Source organism: Xenopus tropicalis, chromosome 9, assembly GCF_000004195.4.
Source record: "Xenopus tropicalis strain Nigerian chromosome 9, UCB_Xtro_10.0, whole genome shotgun sequence".
NCBI classification, from domain to species: domain Eukaryota; kingdom Metazoa; phylum Chordata; class Amphibia; order Anura; family Pipidae; genus Xenopus; species Xenopus tropicalis.
Window position 1 is genome coordinate 57751996 of NC_030685.2, and position 17653 is coordinate 57769648.

Consider the following 17653-nt stretch of genomic DNA (forward strand, 5'->3'; position numbering starts at 1 on the left):
TGAATCACTTGGGCTGAATTTGAAAAAAAAGTGTGTACAGTTTTTAGAATCTATCTCTGTGGTTGCTGGGCTAAAGCTCCCATCATTCTAGTCAGCTAGGTAATGTGTATGTCACTTTAAGCGAGGAATCATGCAACCTCCTTCTTGTGCCTCATAATTTCCTAATACCTCATTGCCCCCACAAAGTGCATCGCTGAGTCTGTTGTGTCACCAGCAATGCAGAACCCACACTCTTTCCTCAAAATGTATGAGAGCCCACGCAAAAACAAAACACCGAAACCCAGAGATGCCACCTCTATTAAATTGGAAAAGATCAGAGAAACATGAAGGCTGCTACTTTTCAACAGCTTCGTGGGGTAGGCACGTAGATGTCCCACCTCATACCTGTCAACGATATTGTAAGTCTACATATACATCGTGTGACATATACATTACCTAGCTGACTAGCATGATGGGAGCTTTAGATCTGCAACCACAGAGATTCTAAAATGCCTTTTACCCACCTGAAATTGTCTCAGACACAGGCAGTGTTGGGAAGGATGGGAACGCATCCTGAAACATAGTCAGGGTTGTATCAGGATGCATCCAAAATACCAGCCCGCCAAAAGTTTGTAAATAGGAAAAGTCTTACTGAAGAATCATCTTGTATTTGTAATTATACTTGGGCCACTTTAGAAATAGGGCGCAAACTGGAAAATACTAGTTTAGGTATAATGCAAAAAGAAAAAATCGGTTGTGCTATGCAAGATAGAGTCTATAGTAAAGATAACTTGGGAGTGCGTATTCTTAAAGGACAAGGAAAGGCAAAGTCACTTGGGGGTGCCAAAATGTTAGGCACCCCAAGTGACTTAAATCGCCTACCTTTTACCCCGGGCTGGTGCCCCTGTTCGGAGAGAACAGCACCAGCCCGGGGTACCTGTAGCGCAGCTCTTCCTCCTTCCGTCTTCGCTCGCATGCACATGCGCAGTAGAGTGAATAGTGGAACTTTAACAGAGAAGACGGCTTTTCACTCTACTGCACATGCGCCGGTCGTGGGGTCACGGCAAAACTAAGGAGGAACGCGCTTGCTCCAGCTACCCCGGGCTGGTTTCTCCTAACAGGGGCAGCAGCCCGGGGTACATGGTAAGCGATTAAAGTCACTTGGGGGTGCCTAACATTTTGGCACCCCCAAGGGACTTTGCCTTTGGGGTGACATATAGACATATTAAGTGCAAAATACAAAAAAGGAAGTCACTTACGATTCAGTAGGTGCAAGAAACTGCCTCCATGAAGGTTTATTGGAGCAATGAGTGAGAAGGATACAGATTACTACAGGTTTCTTGCACCTACTGAATCGTGAGTGACATCCTTTTTTGTATTTTGCACTTAGTTTAGGTATAATGTATGTACTGTATTGCCACCATATTACTGCCTGATCCATATTACTTAGCCGGTAATGTACATACATATGTATGTATGGCCATCTTAATTTAAAACGTATTAGCAAAACGTATTTGAATTTACTTTAGGAGAATAAACAACTCAGCAATAATTTGCAGGACTGAATAATAATATGCACAATCATTTATCGCTTTACCAACCCAACAACAATGGAAATATATGTATAAGAATCGCATGCAGCAAGAACTATAACAAGCCAATCTAGATCAACATTTACAGTCCTCCAGCGGGTTAAAGGTTAGCCACTTTATTTAATCGCTATAGAAACTAGAGTCCCACACTTTCGCCTTCTGTGGAACAGTGAGCGCATGCGCCGTTGCCATAGCTACCGGCAAGCTCAGGAACCGCAACTCCCGCAAGAAGAAGCGCTGTTTCTCGCGAGAGTTCCTGGCCCTGCCGCGGTTGCTTGGCAACTGAGTGACTCTGAGATTCGCAGCGCTAGCACCTGCAGCCATGGAGGGAGAGAAGGACACCTACTACCTGGAACGTATCCTATTCTGAATATGGCTAATATTGGGGAGAGTGGGCGCCTGAGCGGGCAAGCAGGTTTTGTTTGTGTGTGGGATTAGAAGAGTTAATAATTTGGGAATTCAAAACTTGTTGTTGGACTCTTTCAGCTGCAGAGAATGGATGCGCCCATAGAAATGGCATTGTATACACCCTTCATAGTTGGGCTGTTCCTATTGAATCTCTCACCTGTATTATTATCTCTATGGTAGGCTTTGCAGCCTTCTCTGGTTGTACTCCCATGGGAGGTGGGGATACCAAAATAGAGTTTATGGAATTTATTTGTTGTTAAAAGAACATTAGATTCACAAACATCTTATTCTATTTCCTGAATGTATGGTTTTGTACAAATTGAAAGTAAATTGTCACACATTCCAGATACAGTACCGTTTATTAATCAAATAGGTCTGAAAGGTTAAAGCGGTGAAATGGGCATACTTAAATATACCTCAACAACGGTGTAAAAAATAGTGGCACTGAGACAATTGTAAATTGGATATTCAATGATTTTTTGTAATGAACAAGTATTTTACTCGAATTGAATGCTAATTTCATCTTAATGCTACTTTTGTAAATTCCCCAAATCTTTTCTCTATAAAAGAAAAATGGCTGCTGTGAGTTAGACTTTAGCCATTTTAAAGTGGTGGTTATAGACCGTCCTATTGCTAACCACTAGTTTTTCACTTTATTTTACTTATTCTTCTGCCTCGTCTAGCTCTTAGTTGGAGGTCTCTGTTCCTGGCAGCCAAAAAGCTATTACTTTTTATTCAATAACATAATACTTAGGCCCTCTGCTATTCATATTCCTGTCTCTCATTAAAACCACTGCCTTGTTGCTAGGGGAAATGAGGCAGTAGCAACCATTTAGCTGCTAAAATACCAAGCTGGAGAGTTGCTGAACAAAAAGCTAAATAACTATAAATACATAAAAAATGAAGGCCAGTTGCAAATTGTCTCAGAATAACAATGTCTACATCATACTAAAATTTAGTTTAAAGGTGAACTTCTCCCTTAACAGCAAAGTTTTGCTAGGTTTATCCAATGCCACTGGCCCTTTTGCCAGTTTAATTCACTGATGTACAGTAACCTGATTTATGTGTAAACATAACTTTACGTAGTAATCCTTTATTTTGTTCTCACTATGCATGACTGTGTTTAGGTCAGTGTTCCCAGAACACTGGGGGGAGAAGTGTGAGCTCTGAATATCAGCTCGACCACTGCAATTTCCACCTGTTGCTACTGTGAGGGTGAATACAGGGTCTATATTAAGTAATACAGGTATAGGACCTGTTATCCAGAATGCTTGGGACCTGGGGTTTTCCAGTTATGGGGATTGTTTAGTCTATGCGAGATGACCTTTCTGTAATTCAGAACTTTCTGGATAACAGATCCCATACTGTACATGCATGGGATCTATTATACAGAATGGATCTGGAATCAAGTACAAAGTACTGTTTTATTATTAAAGAAAAAAGGAAATAATTAGCCAATGGGAGATGGCCTTTCTGTAATTCAGAGCTTTTTGGATATTGGGTTTCTGGATAAGCGATTCCATACCTGTACTAAAAATAGGGAGCTGAATTAAGTGTTCTATAATGTGGGTGCCTGGAACACAGGGCCGATTTGTCACTAAGTACCGCCCTTTGAATTCCTAACCAATGCCTCACAGTTCTTTTGGAGCTGGTAAAGGGGGGTGCTCTGCACTAAAAGAGCTGAATCTGAATCTGAATTTTTGCTCTGAATTATTGCTGACATATGCCAGCTGTAAATATCCCTAACTATAACTATTGGAAGTAGATTATGCAGTTGACAGAATGATGATGCACACCATTATGATAGTATTGCTGCATTACACTCACAGCTAACAGCAATAATACTAATGAGGGACATTTTTTAATTTTTTAGGCTTTTCTACATCTGATTAAATTTATCTGTAATTTGAAAGGCTTTTAAAATGCACTGATAATTGGAACAATTTAATATATATTTAAAGTGTTTAATAATGATGTGAATATTGGCTAGTTGACTGTCCACCATGAAAATATTGAACAAACTGTGTCAGGCTGATAAATGTGGGATGCTTACAAAGATGTACTGCACATAGATTTACTAAGCAGACAGCACTTGAATATTAAATCAACATTTTTTGGCACTTTGAAACTGCAGCTCATCTGGCAATGCAATTTGTGTAGTTACTTTGCAACTAAAGGCAGAGTATGCAAAAAATATACTGTATACTAGGGGCAGATAAATTCCATTCCCTTTTGTTAGTCACTTAGGAAGAAAGCGAGTCCAGTAGATGGCAGTGATCAGGTCCAGAGGCCCAAACAGTCACCCCCCCCCCCCCACCAGCCCAATTAATAGTGACTGTCTATGGCATCTTACAGCAGCCCCTCTGGCATTTGCCAGAATCCAGATTGCCAGTCCAGGCCTGGCAGTGCTAAACTATAATGGTCATAGTTTTTGGTTTGGTTTAAATTAGAAAATTTGATTTGCTCTCTTATATCCAGTTTTTAAGCTATTTGTGAACTGCAGCTCAAGACATGAAGCAAACAGCCTATAACTTGTAAAGGTGACATATACAGAGCATTTGCAGGAGGATCAGTCAAAACAGCCCCGCGACCTGTTATGCATTGTTCAGTCTGTTAATATGGTAATAATCGCCCAAAACTAATCTGTCTGCGTATGGCTAGTTTGAGCAAACTTTTAACATAGTGGTTGTTACTGTTTTTAACTGTATATACTAATGACCTACATATGTCTATGGCTTTCTAGCTCTGTCAGTTCTTATCTAACATGATGATATTACACTGAAGTCACATATAAGAATGGCTAACTTAGTTCTTTTCAGATGGTCTTAAAAAATTGTTACATGACAGCATAAATTGTTACACAGGACTTTACAAGAGAAGGGGGATATAGCAGTATTGCTATTAAGGGAACATAAACCTTTGAAGCTTTTTTTGCTCTTCGCTAATGTTCCCTAATGTTGGGAGTACAACTCCTAACATTTTCCGGCATATTACAGTGGGTTGAAGCATGGTGGGAGCTGTATAACAATAACCATAAATACGCTATGATAACATGGTAGAGAATGCTGGAAGTTTTAGTCCAGCAACCTAGCGGTGGAGTAACCTTCTATGGAAGATACATGTCCACTTTAAAGGATAAGTAAACCTTTAAGATTTCAAGTGAGTGTAAAAATTCTGAGAGTGCTATTTTAAGCACTTTTGCAATTTACAGTCATTATTTTTTTAACCATTCAAAGGTATTAAGGGGAATGTGTACTATTAATTTGAATACATTTTGTTACAGCATCGCCACCTGCTGGTTTGTTTCTGAGTGTGATCCCGTCGTGGAAGTTGGTAAATGAGAGAGGACTGGGCTGATGTTCTTCTGGTTAGGAAAATCATTAGAAACCTCAGGTAACTTTTCTCACGTCTTTCCTAAACAGAATAACTTTAGACCAGCCCTCTTTCTTTTACCTGACAATTCCCTGTATAACATTCTGGTTGGAAACAGAGCAGCTGGAAGTTGTAAAGGATATGTAAAGTCTTTCACTAGGGAGTGCCAAAATGTTAGCTCCACCCCAGAGTCTCAGATCAACATGATTGTATCATAATATTGCTATATAGTACAAAAAATGTTAGCCCCCTCCTCCCCAGTCAAATAGTTTTCTTGTTTTTTTCTTTGGGCTGTAACTAGTGGGTGCCTAATATTTAGACTTTTCATGTGCTTTAATTCAGGAACAATTGAATAGTGTTTAGTCCCACACAGCTTCCTCGATTCTTGTCCAGGGATCCCTTGCAGCTGCTCTGGGTGGTGCACATGCATAGTAGATATACCCTCATATGTAGGTGTTTAGTTGCTATAGGTCAGTGATCCCCAACCAGTGGCTCGTGAGCAACATGTTGCTCACCAACCCCTTGAATATTTCTCCAAGAGGCCTCAAAGCAGGTGCTTATTTTTGAATTTCTGGTAAGGAGACAAGTTTTGGTTGCATAAAAAAAAAAGTATAATGCCAAAATAGAGCCTTCTGTAGGCTGCCAGTCCACATAAGGGCTATTAAGTAGCCAATTATGGCTCTTGATTGCACCCCCAGGAACCTTTTTCATTCTTGTGTTACTCCCCAACACTTTTTCCATTTAAAAGTGGCTCAGGGATCCCTGCTATAGGTGATAAGAAGTGTAACTAATGTTGTTCCTAATATTACACAACTACATAAGAGTTGGGATATTACTCTCTAAGTTCCAATTTTACTGTACAGTGCATACTTACAGGGCAGCACAAAGGATCCCAGGGACATAAAACAAGTTGGCTGTGTGGGGCTTAACAAAACAGTAGCCTGGGTTGGTGCATTTTACAATGAAGGTGGTCTGGCATGTAAAGTTTGTAACTGTAATAACTAGGGAGTGGCTAACAAATTGGCATCTTCCAGCGATTAACATGTTTTCTTTGTCCTTTAAAGAAAAAAACCTTTCACATCAGTGTTGCGTCTGTAAGTTTGTAATTCCTGCTTTGCAGAGCTAAGGGGCACAAATGGTAGCACTTTCGGGAAGCTTTTTTGCATAGAGGAGAGCAGTGTTTTGTGAAACAGAATAAAGCAGAAAATTCTGTGTTAGAAGCACGGAGGAGAAAGTACAGGAAGGATGCTGTTGAAGAAGTAACATCAGTTTTGCAAGTGTTATACATTTCAGTAAACAACCATAGGAAAAAACATGGTTCGGGGGCGTAAAGGAGAGAACAAATATATCGATCAGCTGTAACTGTAACTTGGCAGGTGCTGCAATGAACGAATGAATGACTGATTATTTTTGGTAAAATAAATGAGCTACCAATGAATAAATACCTTAAACCATGCTGACTGCTAACAGGCAGGGGGTCTCTGCTGCAGTTTATTTAATGCTGGGAATAAAAGTAAAGTCTGAGGCTATGTGCCTTTCAGTGAGCTAAATAATAGCTAATCAACAGTTCACATAAAAATGTTTTTCTCTTGGGCCCAGTATAGCCCTAGATATGAACAGATGGAATGGCACCAGGACTATTGTTTAACATGATCTTTCTGAGCAAAGAGAGCTCTTTGATATAAGGTTCGTAGGGTATTGGGCACTGGTATTTGCTGGGTGCCATACGTGCCTTCTTCAGTGCTTGATGTAGTCTAATTAGATTGTCTTGTGTATAAGAAATATTTGCCCAATTTGAATCTATGACAGAGGTTTATCACGTGAAAACTGATGGATGAGATTTCGTTCGGGATGCAATTCAATTCAGAAAAATGTATTTTATGGTTTATCATGTGAAAACTCTATTGAAGTCTATAGGAAAAGACTGGAACTGAATTAGGAAAAAAGTTTTTTCTACTCTAATTGAATCATATGTTTCCATGTGATAAAACATGTTTCATGTTTCACATTGAATTGAATCTGCCAATTATGACTTAAAGGCTATATAATTACTATATCAGTTTTTTTTCTTAGGAGATCCGCCATTACCTGCTCACACCTTATTCATACCCCAGCAGAATGCAGCATTGATCTATGGCCTTAGCTGCTGCAGCTGGTAGCATAGTAATACAATGTCACTGTTATTCTTGGATATTCATAGAATGACACAAACTTCAGCTGGGAAACTGTTTGATGAAGGGTAGCCTTGGGGCAATTTTTTCTTCTTGGCCCACCAAAAGCACACTATGCCAGATATATAGTTATCTGACACCTATTTTCAATGCATATCTCTATTAAGCTGTATTTTTGCATGCCTTATGTAGCCAGGAATCTGAAAGGAGTCTGTATTAACACCTAATAAAATTGACCATAGTGATAAGAAATGTGATAGGGACCTTAGACTGCAAGCTCCACTGGGACAGGGACTTCAATGACGTATAAACCCTGTAATGAAATGCTGAATAAGTTAGAGCTATATTAAGAATAATAATAATAATAAGTACATCTTACTACCACCTACATGGTTATCTGTACATCTTGTGTCTGTGCTTTTCTTTCCATATAAAACAAGTATAATTGAAGCCCATTTCTTTACAGACTAGAATTGTTTGTAGCTAGTATAATTTTTTTACCAGCAGTGGGGCTGAAATGTTCTGTTCTCTGCTGACTATAGAGGAACAAATGAAATATTTCCTATGGATTTTTACCTGGCTTGTAGCTGAACATCTAGCCAGTTGTACCATTAGCTGTATTGCATTTAAATCTTAGGGGAGTTGGTGTGCGAGTTGGACAAAGGGGCAGAGATACTTTGCGAACGGCTTTCATGTAATTCCTTATGATTTGGCTCAGCAAGGGAGCAATTGTAAGCAATGCTCACAATAGCTTTTCAGTCTTACAGGGGAAGTTATGCAAGCATCAATAGACACTACAATGCCGGGAACGCTTGAGGATACAGAGCAATACACACTGCCATCATAAACCTACTGCAAGGCATTTTCCTATGCAACACTTGTAATTACAAAATGAATTCTGATTATAGAGTAATTTCTTTGAAAAACTCCAAAGTTAGACATTGGAGAATGTTATTACTCTATTTACTGCATCCTAGTGATAACCAACAATTTTGCCATCTGCATCGTCTATAGCACAGGTGCTGCACAATGTTAGCTCATTTAGCAGTTATAGTCTGCCAGTGCTGTTTGTTGCCCACTTACGAGCATTTAAATGGTACCATCTCAGCATGGAGATTATTAAACTGAGAATGAAGAAATTACAGAGTTTGGCATGTTGTAGTCGGTTTGTGTTATTATTGAGTTGTTTGCTTTTTTTGCTTTTTTTTATTCATGTCGAGGGATCAACAGTTGTGCCTGATTCTACCTTTGTAACATTTAGTTTTTAATGCAAAAGTAAACTGGAATCTTTTTCTGTAAGTAGGTAAATGTTTATACTGTCAGAGGTCATTTGCCACTTGCAACTCTATAGTAAGTGGTAAGGACAGGGCTGCCTTACACCCCCCAGTTTTTTGCTTGACCTCTGGCATCATATTTCCAATCTGGCAGAAGGTGCAGAGCGTAGCTAGACCCTGGACGCTTGTACGTTTTTAAATTAGCACTAAGGGGACTGCATTTGCACCCCTAATGACTCTAGTACTTGCTTCGGGAATCATAGTAAATTACCTCTTTAACTTTCTAAAACCAAAAAATGATGTCTTATGGATGCTGTAAGATCATTTAAGTAAACATACCCTTATCTACCCCCCACAAATACACTGTGGCTCATTTATCAACACTGGGCAAATTTTCCCCTGGGCAGTAACCCATAGCAACCTGTCAGTGACTGGCTTTTTAAACAAACTGCAGATTGAATAATAAATGGAAGAATTTGATCAATTGCCATGGGTTACTACCTGTGGGCAAATTTGCCTGCTGTTGATAAATGACCCTCGACTGCCTTTACCTGTGTTCTATGTTTGGCCTCCTTTTAAAATAATAGGTGCAGCACACACACCACCATCTCCCCTATGGGTGACATAGGATGCCAAGTTTGCTTGCGTTAATGCCTCTTGGTGGATCCTATGCATGTTCCATGGACAAAAGCAATGAGTGCCCCTTGCAGAAGTAGGAACTGGAAACAGGTAGAGGCAGAATGTTTAACTGTGTTTTTTTTTTAAAATTTTGTTTTTATTTTCAAGTTGTCAAAACATATCTATTACAAAATTTGTAGTAGTGTTTTATCTTATATTTGTATCTTGCAAGTAATGGGGTGTTATAGAATCAACATATAAATGTAACATTTATAACAAAACTTGAACTTTCGGTTCATACCTGTTTTTCCTGGTGTTTAACCGTGTTCAAATATATAATTGTATTACCAATTGATGCCTTAAAGGAGTGTTCCACCCCAAAACTGTGTTTTGCAGGATGAAAGAAAATGTAAATCAACTTTGTAAAACAACTTTCCAACATAGAATAATTACAAATTTTCTGTTGTTTTAAAGTTAATTGTAAATGTAATTGCAATGGAAAACAGTATCTGTCTGGCTGTTCATATTCTTTGCAGTCTTAGTTCTGACCCCTTAAACAATTTGGCAAGCCAACTGATTTAAACTTCTTGAAAGGCCTGGAGGGGAACTGAATCCTGATTTAGGAGTCAGAGCCAGACTCTCCCTAAAACAAGAGTTAGCTCTCCTCCAGGTCTTTTAATCAGCTGACTTGCAAATGTGGGTATGATGGGTGGGTCTAGCGCGGCTATATATTTTAGTCAGACATGGGACCCGCACATTACTAATAAACACTTCTTTCAACATTTTAATTAATGTATATGAGAAAGTTGCTGTTACATTTTCTGTCATTATGCAAAAATAGTTTCAAGCAGTGGGGGCACCACAGCATTTAGATGTTTGTTCAAAAATTTGCTCATAAAGTGAGCAAATATAAAAGCTATTAGATCCTTCTTTAAAACTCTCCATTTACTCTCAGCAAGTTGCAACTGTAACAAAATGCCATGGCTTAACCTTTAATATGCATATCTTATTAGGTGCATTTCCTGTTAGATATATTCATATAAATTAAGAGCTGTAATCAGAATGAAATTAAAGATTGCAAATAAGAAATAAAATATTTGAGTGTACAGTACTTCCAGTGCTGAGACATCTTGTTTCATACAGTTTCACCTCGCCATGAATGTGCTTTTACTGTATGTACCCAGCATCATACATGACTTTTTAACATTATGACCTTGACACCCAGCACAGAAGTTACCATAACTGAAGGATCAGAGGATGGTTACCAGTATGAAGAGGTAATTTTTTTTTCTCCTTTAAATATGCTGGGGGGGATGATTGTACTGATAATCTAAAAGAAAGGTATTGCTTATTATTAACTGCACTGAAAACCAGACATATGTTGCCATAAAAATACAGTGCCATGTGAGAACTCTTAACTACTCTCATTGGTGCCAACTAGTGAACCACTTGGGGTCATTTACCACAATTCCTTCATTGTGCACCATGCAATAAGGCTGCAGTTGGCCAATTCTTTGCACAGTGTGGTGCCTTACTTATATTGTTGTAGTCTTCTTTGCTTCTTTTTCAAAGTGCAGAGACTTGCAGCATGGAAATTTGAATAAGCTCTGTATGCATTAGGAAGCCTTCGATCCAACAGGTAGAAGGAGGCACATAGGTGTCCGACTTGCCCCCCCTGCTGTGGAGTGGAAGGAAGTGCAGCCTGCATTGGGGTCCTGTCTGCATCAGAGCCACTTGACACTACACTCTGCTTCTTACACCAGATTTTCTGTCTGGCACAAAGAGCAGAGCAAAGCTTACCCCGGTGGCCTAAGGGGTACTTGTACCCAGAGTAAAGTAAATGACCCTTACTGTTTCCAAGGCAATATTTAGCATGCTACAGAGACCAAGAAATACAGACTGATATACAGATTATTAAAAATGTCTTATATCATTTCCTCTATTTTTGAATTTATTTGTGATATGGTTGCCCTCTTTCTGTTCTGATATGGGGGAAATAAAGATTTTTTGATTACAGCAGCAAGTAGCAGGCTGGATTGTGTTACCCAGAAATATAATGTAATTCATTGAATTATTGCAGGGCCATTTCTATTTTCTCCAGGTGCAGAGAAGCATCATAAAATTGTAAATGTGTTAATAAATTAAATTTCAAACTATGTTTTTGTCAGTGAGCAGATGGAGAGCCCCATAAGCCTCTCTGGAGACAGTCAAAGAGCAGCAGGTTGTTGGTGTGGCACTTGTAATCTGGTTTGTACGTTTCAGCACCACGGAGAGAAGCAATGGGTCTTTTCTGAGAAGAGATGTGAAATCTAAGGCCCTTTGTACTGTGATGTTTGTTTTCCATCATGTGTAACTAGATCATATAAAAGGTTACAGGAAACACTGTATAAAATGCCATTACGGCTAGGCAGTTATTTTCTGCATGCAGTAGCTCTGTTTTGGGTTTATGGTGAGAGGGAATCCCTTAAACAAATGGGTAGTCTCGGAAAATGTGCTTCAACACATTTAGCAAAAACTGCAGGGGAGTACTGGAAAATATATATTATTTATTTTAAGAAAGGTGTAATGGAAAGCAATTTAAAAGAAGGTTCAGTTATTTTAAAGTAATTTGTAACTGTATTTGAAGTCATTTACAAGTCAATTTGATACTGCTATTAAATGTAGTATCTGTCTGCTTCTTGCTGTACTGCTTGCCCTTCCACCATGAATTATAGAAACTTCCTAGAACTAGTCAGCTATCCACTCATTCAAGTCAAGTTTAGTCTATTGCCTTAGTAATTACTACAAAGGAACTGATTTTTGTGGAGTGAACAGGTAACAAGAATAAAAATACAGAATAAACATAACAAGGAAAGTGTAATTCCCGCAATTCCCTTGCATATTCTCTGATTAACAGAGCAGTGATAAAGGACATTTGCAAAAGAAAGCAAGAAATTGTGGAAATTGAAGTCAAGGCTGAGTGAAAAGTTGCTGCAGCTACATTGTTTTATTGATACATGTAACCAGGGCATGCCATGGAGGCAGTAGCAAGGTGGACACAGATACTGTATTCCATACCAATTACATTTACAAATAATGTATACTTCAAAGTTGTTTAGAATTGTCATTAGTGACCCAAGTCAGGGAGAATAGTGCAGGTCGTATAAGGATCTGCACCTGTACAGCGCCTGTGTTTGGCAGTGCTGTATTCATTATGAATGGGTCTAGAATGCACATAGTCTTCCCCTCTAGTGCCACCTATCCTGCCTTGTCCTCTGCTCCTGTCCATGTGCATGCTACTAAATGAAGAGTCATACAGCTGCTTACAAAATGCAACAGGCAAAGTGCAAAAAATGCCCAATTGTGGCCTTTTAGGCACTTTGCAGTCTGCCTGGTGCATTGTAAATGACCCCAATTATGTTTCCAAAGAAAACTGGTCTTAATAAAGTAATTTAACATTCAGGTACAGTATCAGATTTCCCTGATTTACATTTGCCTGGATTTGATGCCATTCTTTGTGCCATAAAAATATGTAAAATAAGAGCTCTAAGAACCCCATTATTGTGGGCGATTTGAACACTTGTAGCTAGTATATTGTAGCTTAGTGGCAAAAGACATTTCTTGCCAAATAAAGAATCTGGTACAGACCTAAACCAAAATAAAAAAAAACCTTTTGTTAATTACTGGTTTCGCCCAGATTGTAATTAAATCTTTGTTTAGCATTCAGCTAATTTAATTCCGTAAGATGAACATTTCATTACTTAGTTGCATGCAATGTATCATTAGAAATATGCAGATTATTGTACTGTATGTTATTCTCCCTATCCTTTGTATACAAGTTAGTATGTCTTAGAAGTGCATTTTATGTAACTTTATACAGTGAAACTGTAAACCGATGCTCTGCTAACAATTATTAACAATAATGGCACCCCCTTTTTGCAGCTAGAAAGCCTAAAATGAATAAACGTCATCCTGTTTTACAGTTTCTGTGCTGGTACAGCCTCGCTGTGTCTGGTCAGGTCGTTTCAATTATTCTGCACAAATTATTATTTTCACTCAAGCGTCTGTATTTTTGATTAACATTCACAGTCATGGCTTTAGAAAAATGAACATACTTACTCAGCAGGACGTGATTTAACCTCATGATTGCTTTACATTTACATTTGTTTTTGGCAGCGTAAGTAAAATATAGGCAATTTAAAGACTGCAGGAAAGGTATATATGACGTATATGTAGTTGCTAAGCGAAAGAGCATTTTATAATATTCATTAATATTTGTTTGGCAATGTTCTTGCTTATTAGAATTTAAGGAAATACTGTCTTTAATGACATTTTGTTCCATGCAGAAACATTGTAAAGTTTTTCCAGCTGATTGAACATGAGAGGTCTTCCATTTATCAAAGGTTCCACATTTACAAGTTACAACAGAAAAAAAAAACAACAGTATTAACTGCTATATCACATACTAAACTAGTTGCCAACCATTTTGCTGCTCGAGGCAAATCCTTTCCATAACCCTGTGCCACTGGCTATGCTGCAGACAAAACAAGGCAGTAACTGGAGGAGTGCAGTAATATTCCTCCATATTTTGTGACTTCTGTTAGCTTGTTTAAACTGGCTTTGATATCTTACCAATACCACCAACATCAAAGATTATTTGTCTTGTTTATTTTGTAGAATTAAATCCTGCAAGCACAAACAAACCAAAAAATGTATAGGGGATAATGAACCCCCTATTGTAAAATAAGGATATGATAGTTACCCAGGTTACCCAGGTTCCATGACCATATAATGGCTGGAAATTTGTCATTGGTAAACATCAGCTCATGTTTACTTTCTGTGCATAGATTCCACCGGATGATGATGATTTCAGTCTTCCTGAAGGAGATGAGGACCTTGTGAGGACTGTGCAGACTATTCAAGATCAGGCAGTAGACAGTTTGGTGAGTACTGGGCATATATCAAACATGATCATTTTTCAAGAAGCAAAAGAATAGTAACATTCTAGAATATTTAAATTCTAAATCATTAATGTAAATTATTATTAAGAAAATACTGCCCTTGCTATACATTTAGATACGGTCTGTGTGACGTATGTGATGACTTGGGATATGCCTTTGGTGTCAGGAATATGAACCAGGGATCTTCCGATTTGTGACTGTCTTTCTTAAACCTAGAGTGACAGACAGGGGCTCCTGGAGAATCCAATTAGATCCATGGAGTCGCAGTCCTATCTATATATTCTCTTATTGCTTTCTGGCCATAGGATTGGAGCTGAGTCCTTAGCTTTCCTTTGTGGCATAAATATTGTGGCATGTCCCTAAAAATTCTTGCTGCTTCTTTCTTGCCATGTCTGTGAATCCTTTTCTTTCCTTGAGAATCCTGCCTTGTTCAAGTAAGCAAGCTGGGCATGCCTGGCCTTGCTATATTCTTTCTATATTCCAGCCTGTCCTCCACCTACTCCATCCTACCCCAGTCTGTCCTGTTCCTATCTCTCCAGACCTTCCCCTTTCCATCTTATTCTAAGATGTTCTTAGTACCTCTTTAGAATGACTTCATTCTCCTTTATAAAAACCTTACACGGGAAATTACCAGGAGTATGTGTGACAACCGAAAACATTGTGTTTAAGGTGTTGCATTAATTTTAAAAATGTGACCTGACAAGGTCATACAATCTTTATCATCATTCTTATGATATTTAATAAAAAAATTACAAGCGGATGTTTGCCTTCTGGAAATAGCAGTTTTATTAGAAAGGAAGTGAAAGCTCTTAGAAATAATAGGTTAGGTAACAGCCATGTTCACTCTAACAGCTGGTTCCAAAATGTACAAAATAGTGAGTAATCGTTAACACCCCTCTTTTTATTACAGAACTGTAACAATGCGGATTGAATTTCTGGCATGTTAATCATATCTTAATAACACAATCAAGCAGCTGCAATGTTTGCTACTTTATATTCTTTGAAGTTCTGCTTAAAAACCACTTAATGGACATTCAATCAAGAAGCTCGAAAGCTATTATTACCTTATAAAGAGAAATGACAGTCAGCTTTTATTAACAAAAATTAGAATCAGTTATTTATACTGAGTTAGAGAACTAAAAGAAAGTTACATGGCTTTCTGTTGACTCCACTGAAAAGTTTTTTTTTTGTTTTTTTTTTTACTGAAATGAAGGCGAACATAAATCTACTTCCTTTTATTTGGTAGCATGTCATCTCAATATAATTCAGCTATCCTTTTATAACAGCAGGTTATCTACAGGGAAATTGGATGTGCTGCTTTGCATAATATTGACTTCTATAAACTGCAACCAAACCTGGTAAGCAATATGTAAAGCAGCCTTCAAAAACAAAAATCCTTAGACTTGTGAAAAATGAAGACTTGAGTAAATGATGCTAATCAGAAAGGAGAGGAACACTAAACCATAAATGAAAATGTATTCATAGAAAAGGGACAATAATAAACTGGCAGGCTAGACAATGCTGAAAGGTAGGTAATGACACATGTAAGGTAAAATAGCAGGCAATTGTAGGCTGAAGTCTACAGCAAGGAATTCAAGGATTTGACAGGAGTCCAAGTTCACGTATATTGTGATGACAGGCAGTATACAAGCAGTAATAGAAACAGGCCTTTACCAGAAGATTACGAACAAGGATAAAGCAGGTAGAGATGTAGCAAACCTCACAAAAAAAGTTTGCGAACCCGTTCGCGAACTTCTGCCAAAAAGTGTGAACTTTGCGAACCCCATAGACTTCAATGAGAAGGCGAACTTTAAAACCTAGAAAAGCTATTTCTGGCCAGAAAACTGATTTTAAAGTTGTTTAAAGGGTGCCACGACCTGGACAGTGGCATGCCGGAGGGGGATCAAGGGCAAAAATTTCTCTGAAAAATACGTTGCGTTTTGTGCTGTAAAGGGCAGAAATCACACTACATTTCTAAACTTGTGTAATAAACTGCTTTAAAATGTCTGGCGTCTACATACCAATCAAGTCGTGTAAAGGTTACAGCCGGTTCACACGCAAAGACAAAACGCAAAAAGCTTTAATGATACCGTCAAGTGAGCAAATAATAGTTTTTACTAGTTGCTTGTCACCTCCAGGACGTTCGTCCTGTCGGTGGGAATATTTCTGTAGTGGTGTGTTTAGCAGTCACCGTGCTTGTGTGCACGTGCACACACAGCGGTGGCACTTGGTTGAAGAAGACACTGGGCAACAAGGCCTGCAATGGCAACGTATACAGTAGTGGATATGGAATATATTATTGCTGGTGGAAAAACGTCACTCAGGTGATGTTTCTGGACACGGAATTATTATTGTTATTTTTAGACGGAATGTGAAAAAGCACACACAGCTAGGTGGCACTTGGTTAAAGAAGACACTGGGCAACAAGGCCTGCAATAGCAACGTATACAGTAGTGGATACGGAATATATTATTGCTGGTGGAAAAACGTCACTCAGCAAACAGCACTGGACACGTTAAAGAACAGTAAGATAAAAAAAAAATAATAATAATAATAAAAAAAAAAGGGATCTCTGGTTGGTGCTGGTGGTGAACTACTAGGAGCAGCACACCAGTCCCCAACACAGCTAGACTAATAGCACTCGGCTCTATAAATTACAGTAGCAAAGTAAAAAAACACAAATTAAAAAATTATTTGAATGTGTGGTTGGTGCTGGTGCACTACTATGAGCAGCACACCTGTCTCCAACACACACAGACGGAGCTGCAGTACACAATGAAAAGAAGAGTAACAGTAATCAGAAAATAAAAGCAGTCCTTACAAGGACTATTGGGTTACAGCAGATGAGATCAGCAGGACAGCTGCCCACAGCAGCTACATACAGAGCAGTAGAAAGTAGATTACTAGTCAGCAAAGCTACCTAAACTGTCCCTCAAACCCCTGCACAGCTCTCTCCCTATGCTAACTCATCAAGCACACACAGACACAATGTAAAATGGCTGCTGGGCTTCGGTTTATATATGGAAGGGAGTAGTCCGGGGGGGGGGTGGTCCAGCAGGGAGAGCTGCCTGATTGGCTGCCATGTATCTGCTGGCTCTGGGGTGAGAGGTCAAAATTTGGCTCCAGCTAAGGTGAACCCAAAATTGCGAACATCGCTAAAAGTTTGTGAACTTGCGAACACCCGATGTTTGCGCGAATTAGTTCGCCGGCGAACAGTTCGCTACATCTCTAAAAGCAGGTAGAAGCAGGACCTAATACTAGCAAGATGACCTAACAAACTTGCACTGTCATTGACATCA

At 38.8% G+C, this 17653-nt stretch overlaps 1 protein-coding gene across 1 annotated transcript in view; it reads left to right on the forward strand.

Moving 5' to 3' along the window:
- Nucleotides 1–1751: 1751 nt before the first annotated feature.
- The window catches only part of spag16 (sperm associated antigen 16), a 459738-nt gene continuing 443836 nt past the window's right edge, over nucleotides 1752–17653 (forward strand). Inside the window, exons 1-3 of the mRNA XM_031892910.1 lie at nucleotides 1752–1927; nucleotides 10645–10691; nucleotides 14241–14336. Of these exons, the coding sequence (XP_031748770.1) occupies nucleotides 1894–1927; nucleotides 10645–10691; nucleotides 14241–14336 (177 nt within the window). The 5' untranslated portion in view covers nucleotides 1752–1893. The remainder of the gene's footprint in view (nucleotides 1928–10644; nucleotides 10692–14240; nucleotides 14337–17653) is intronic.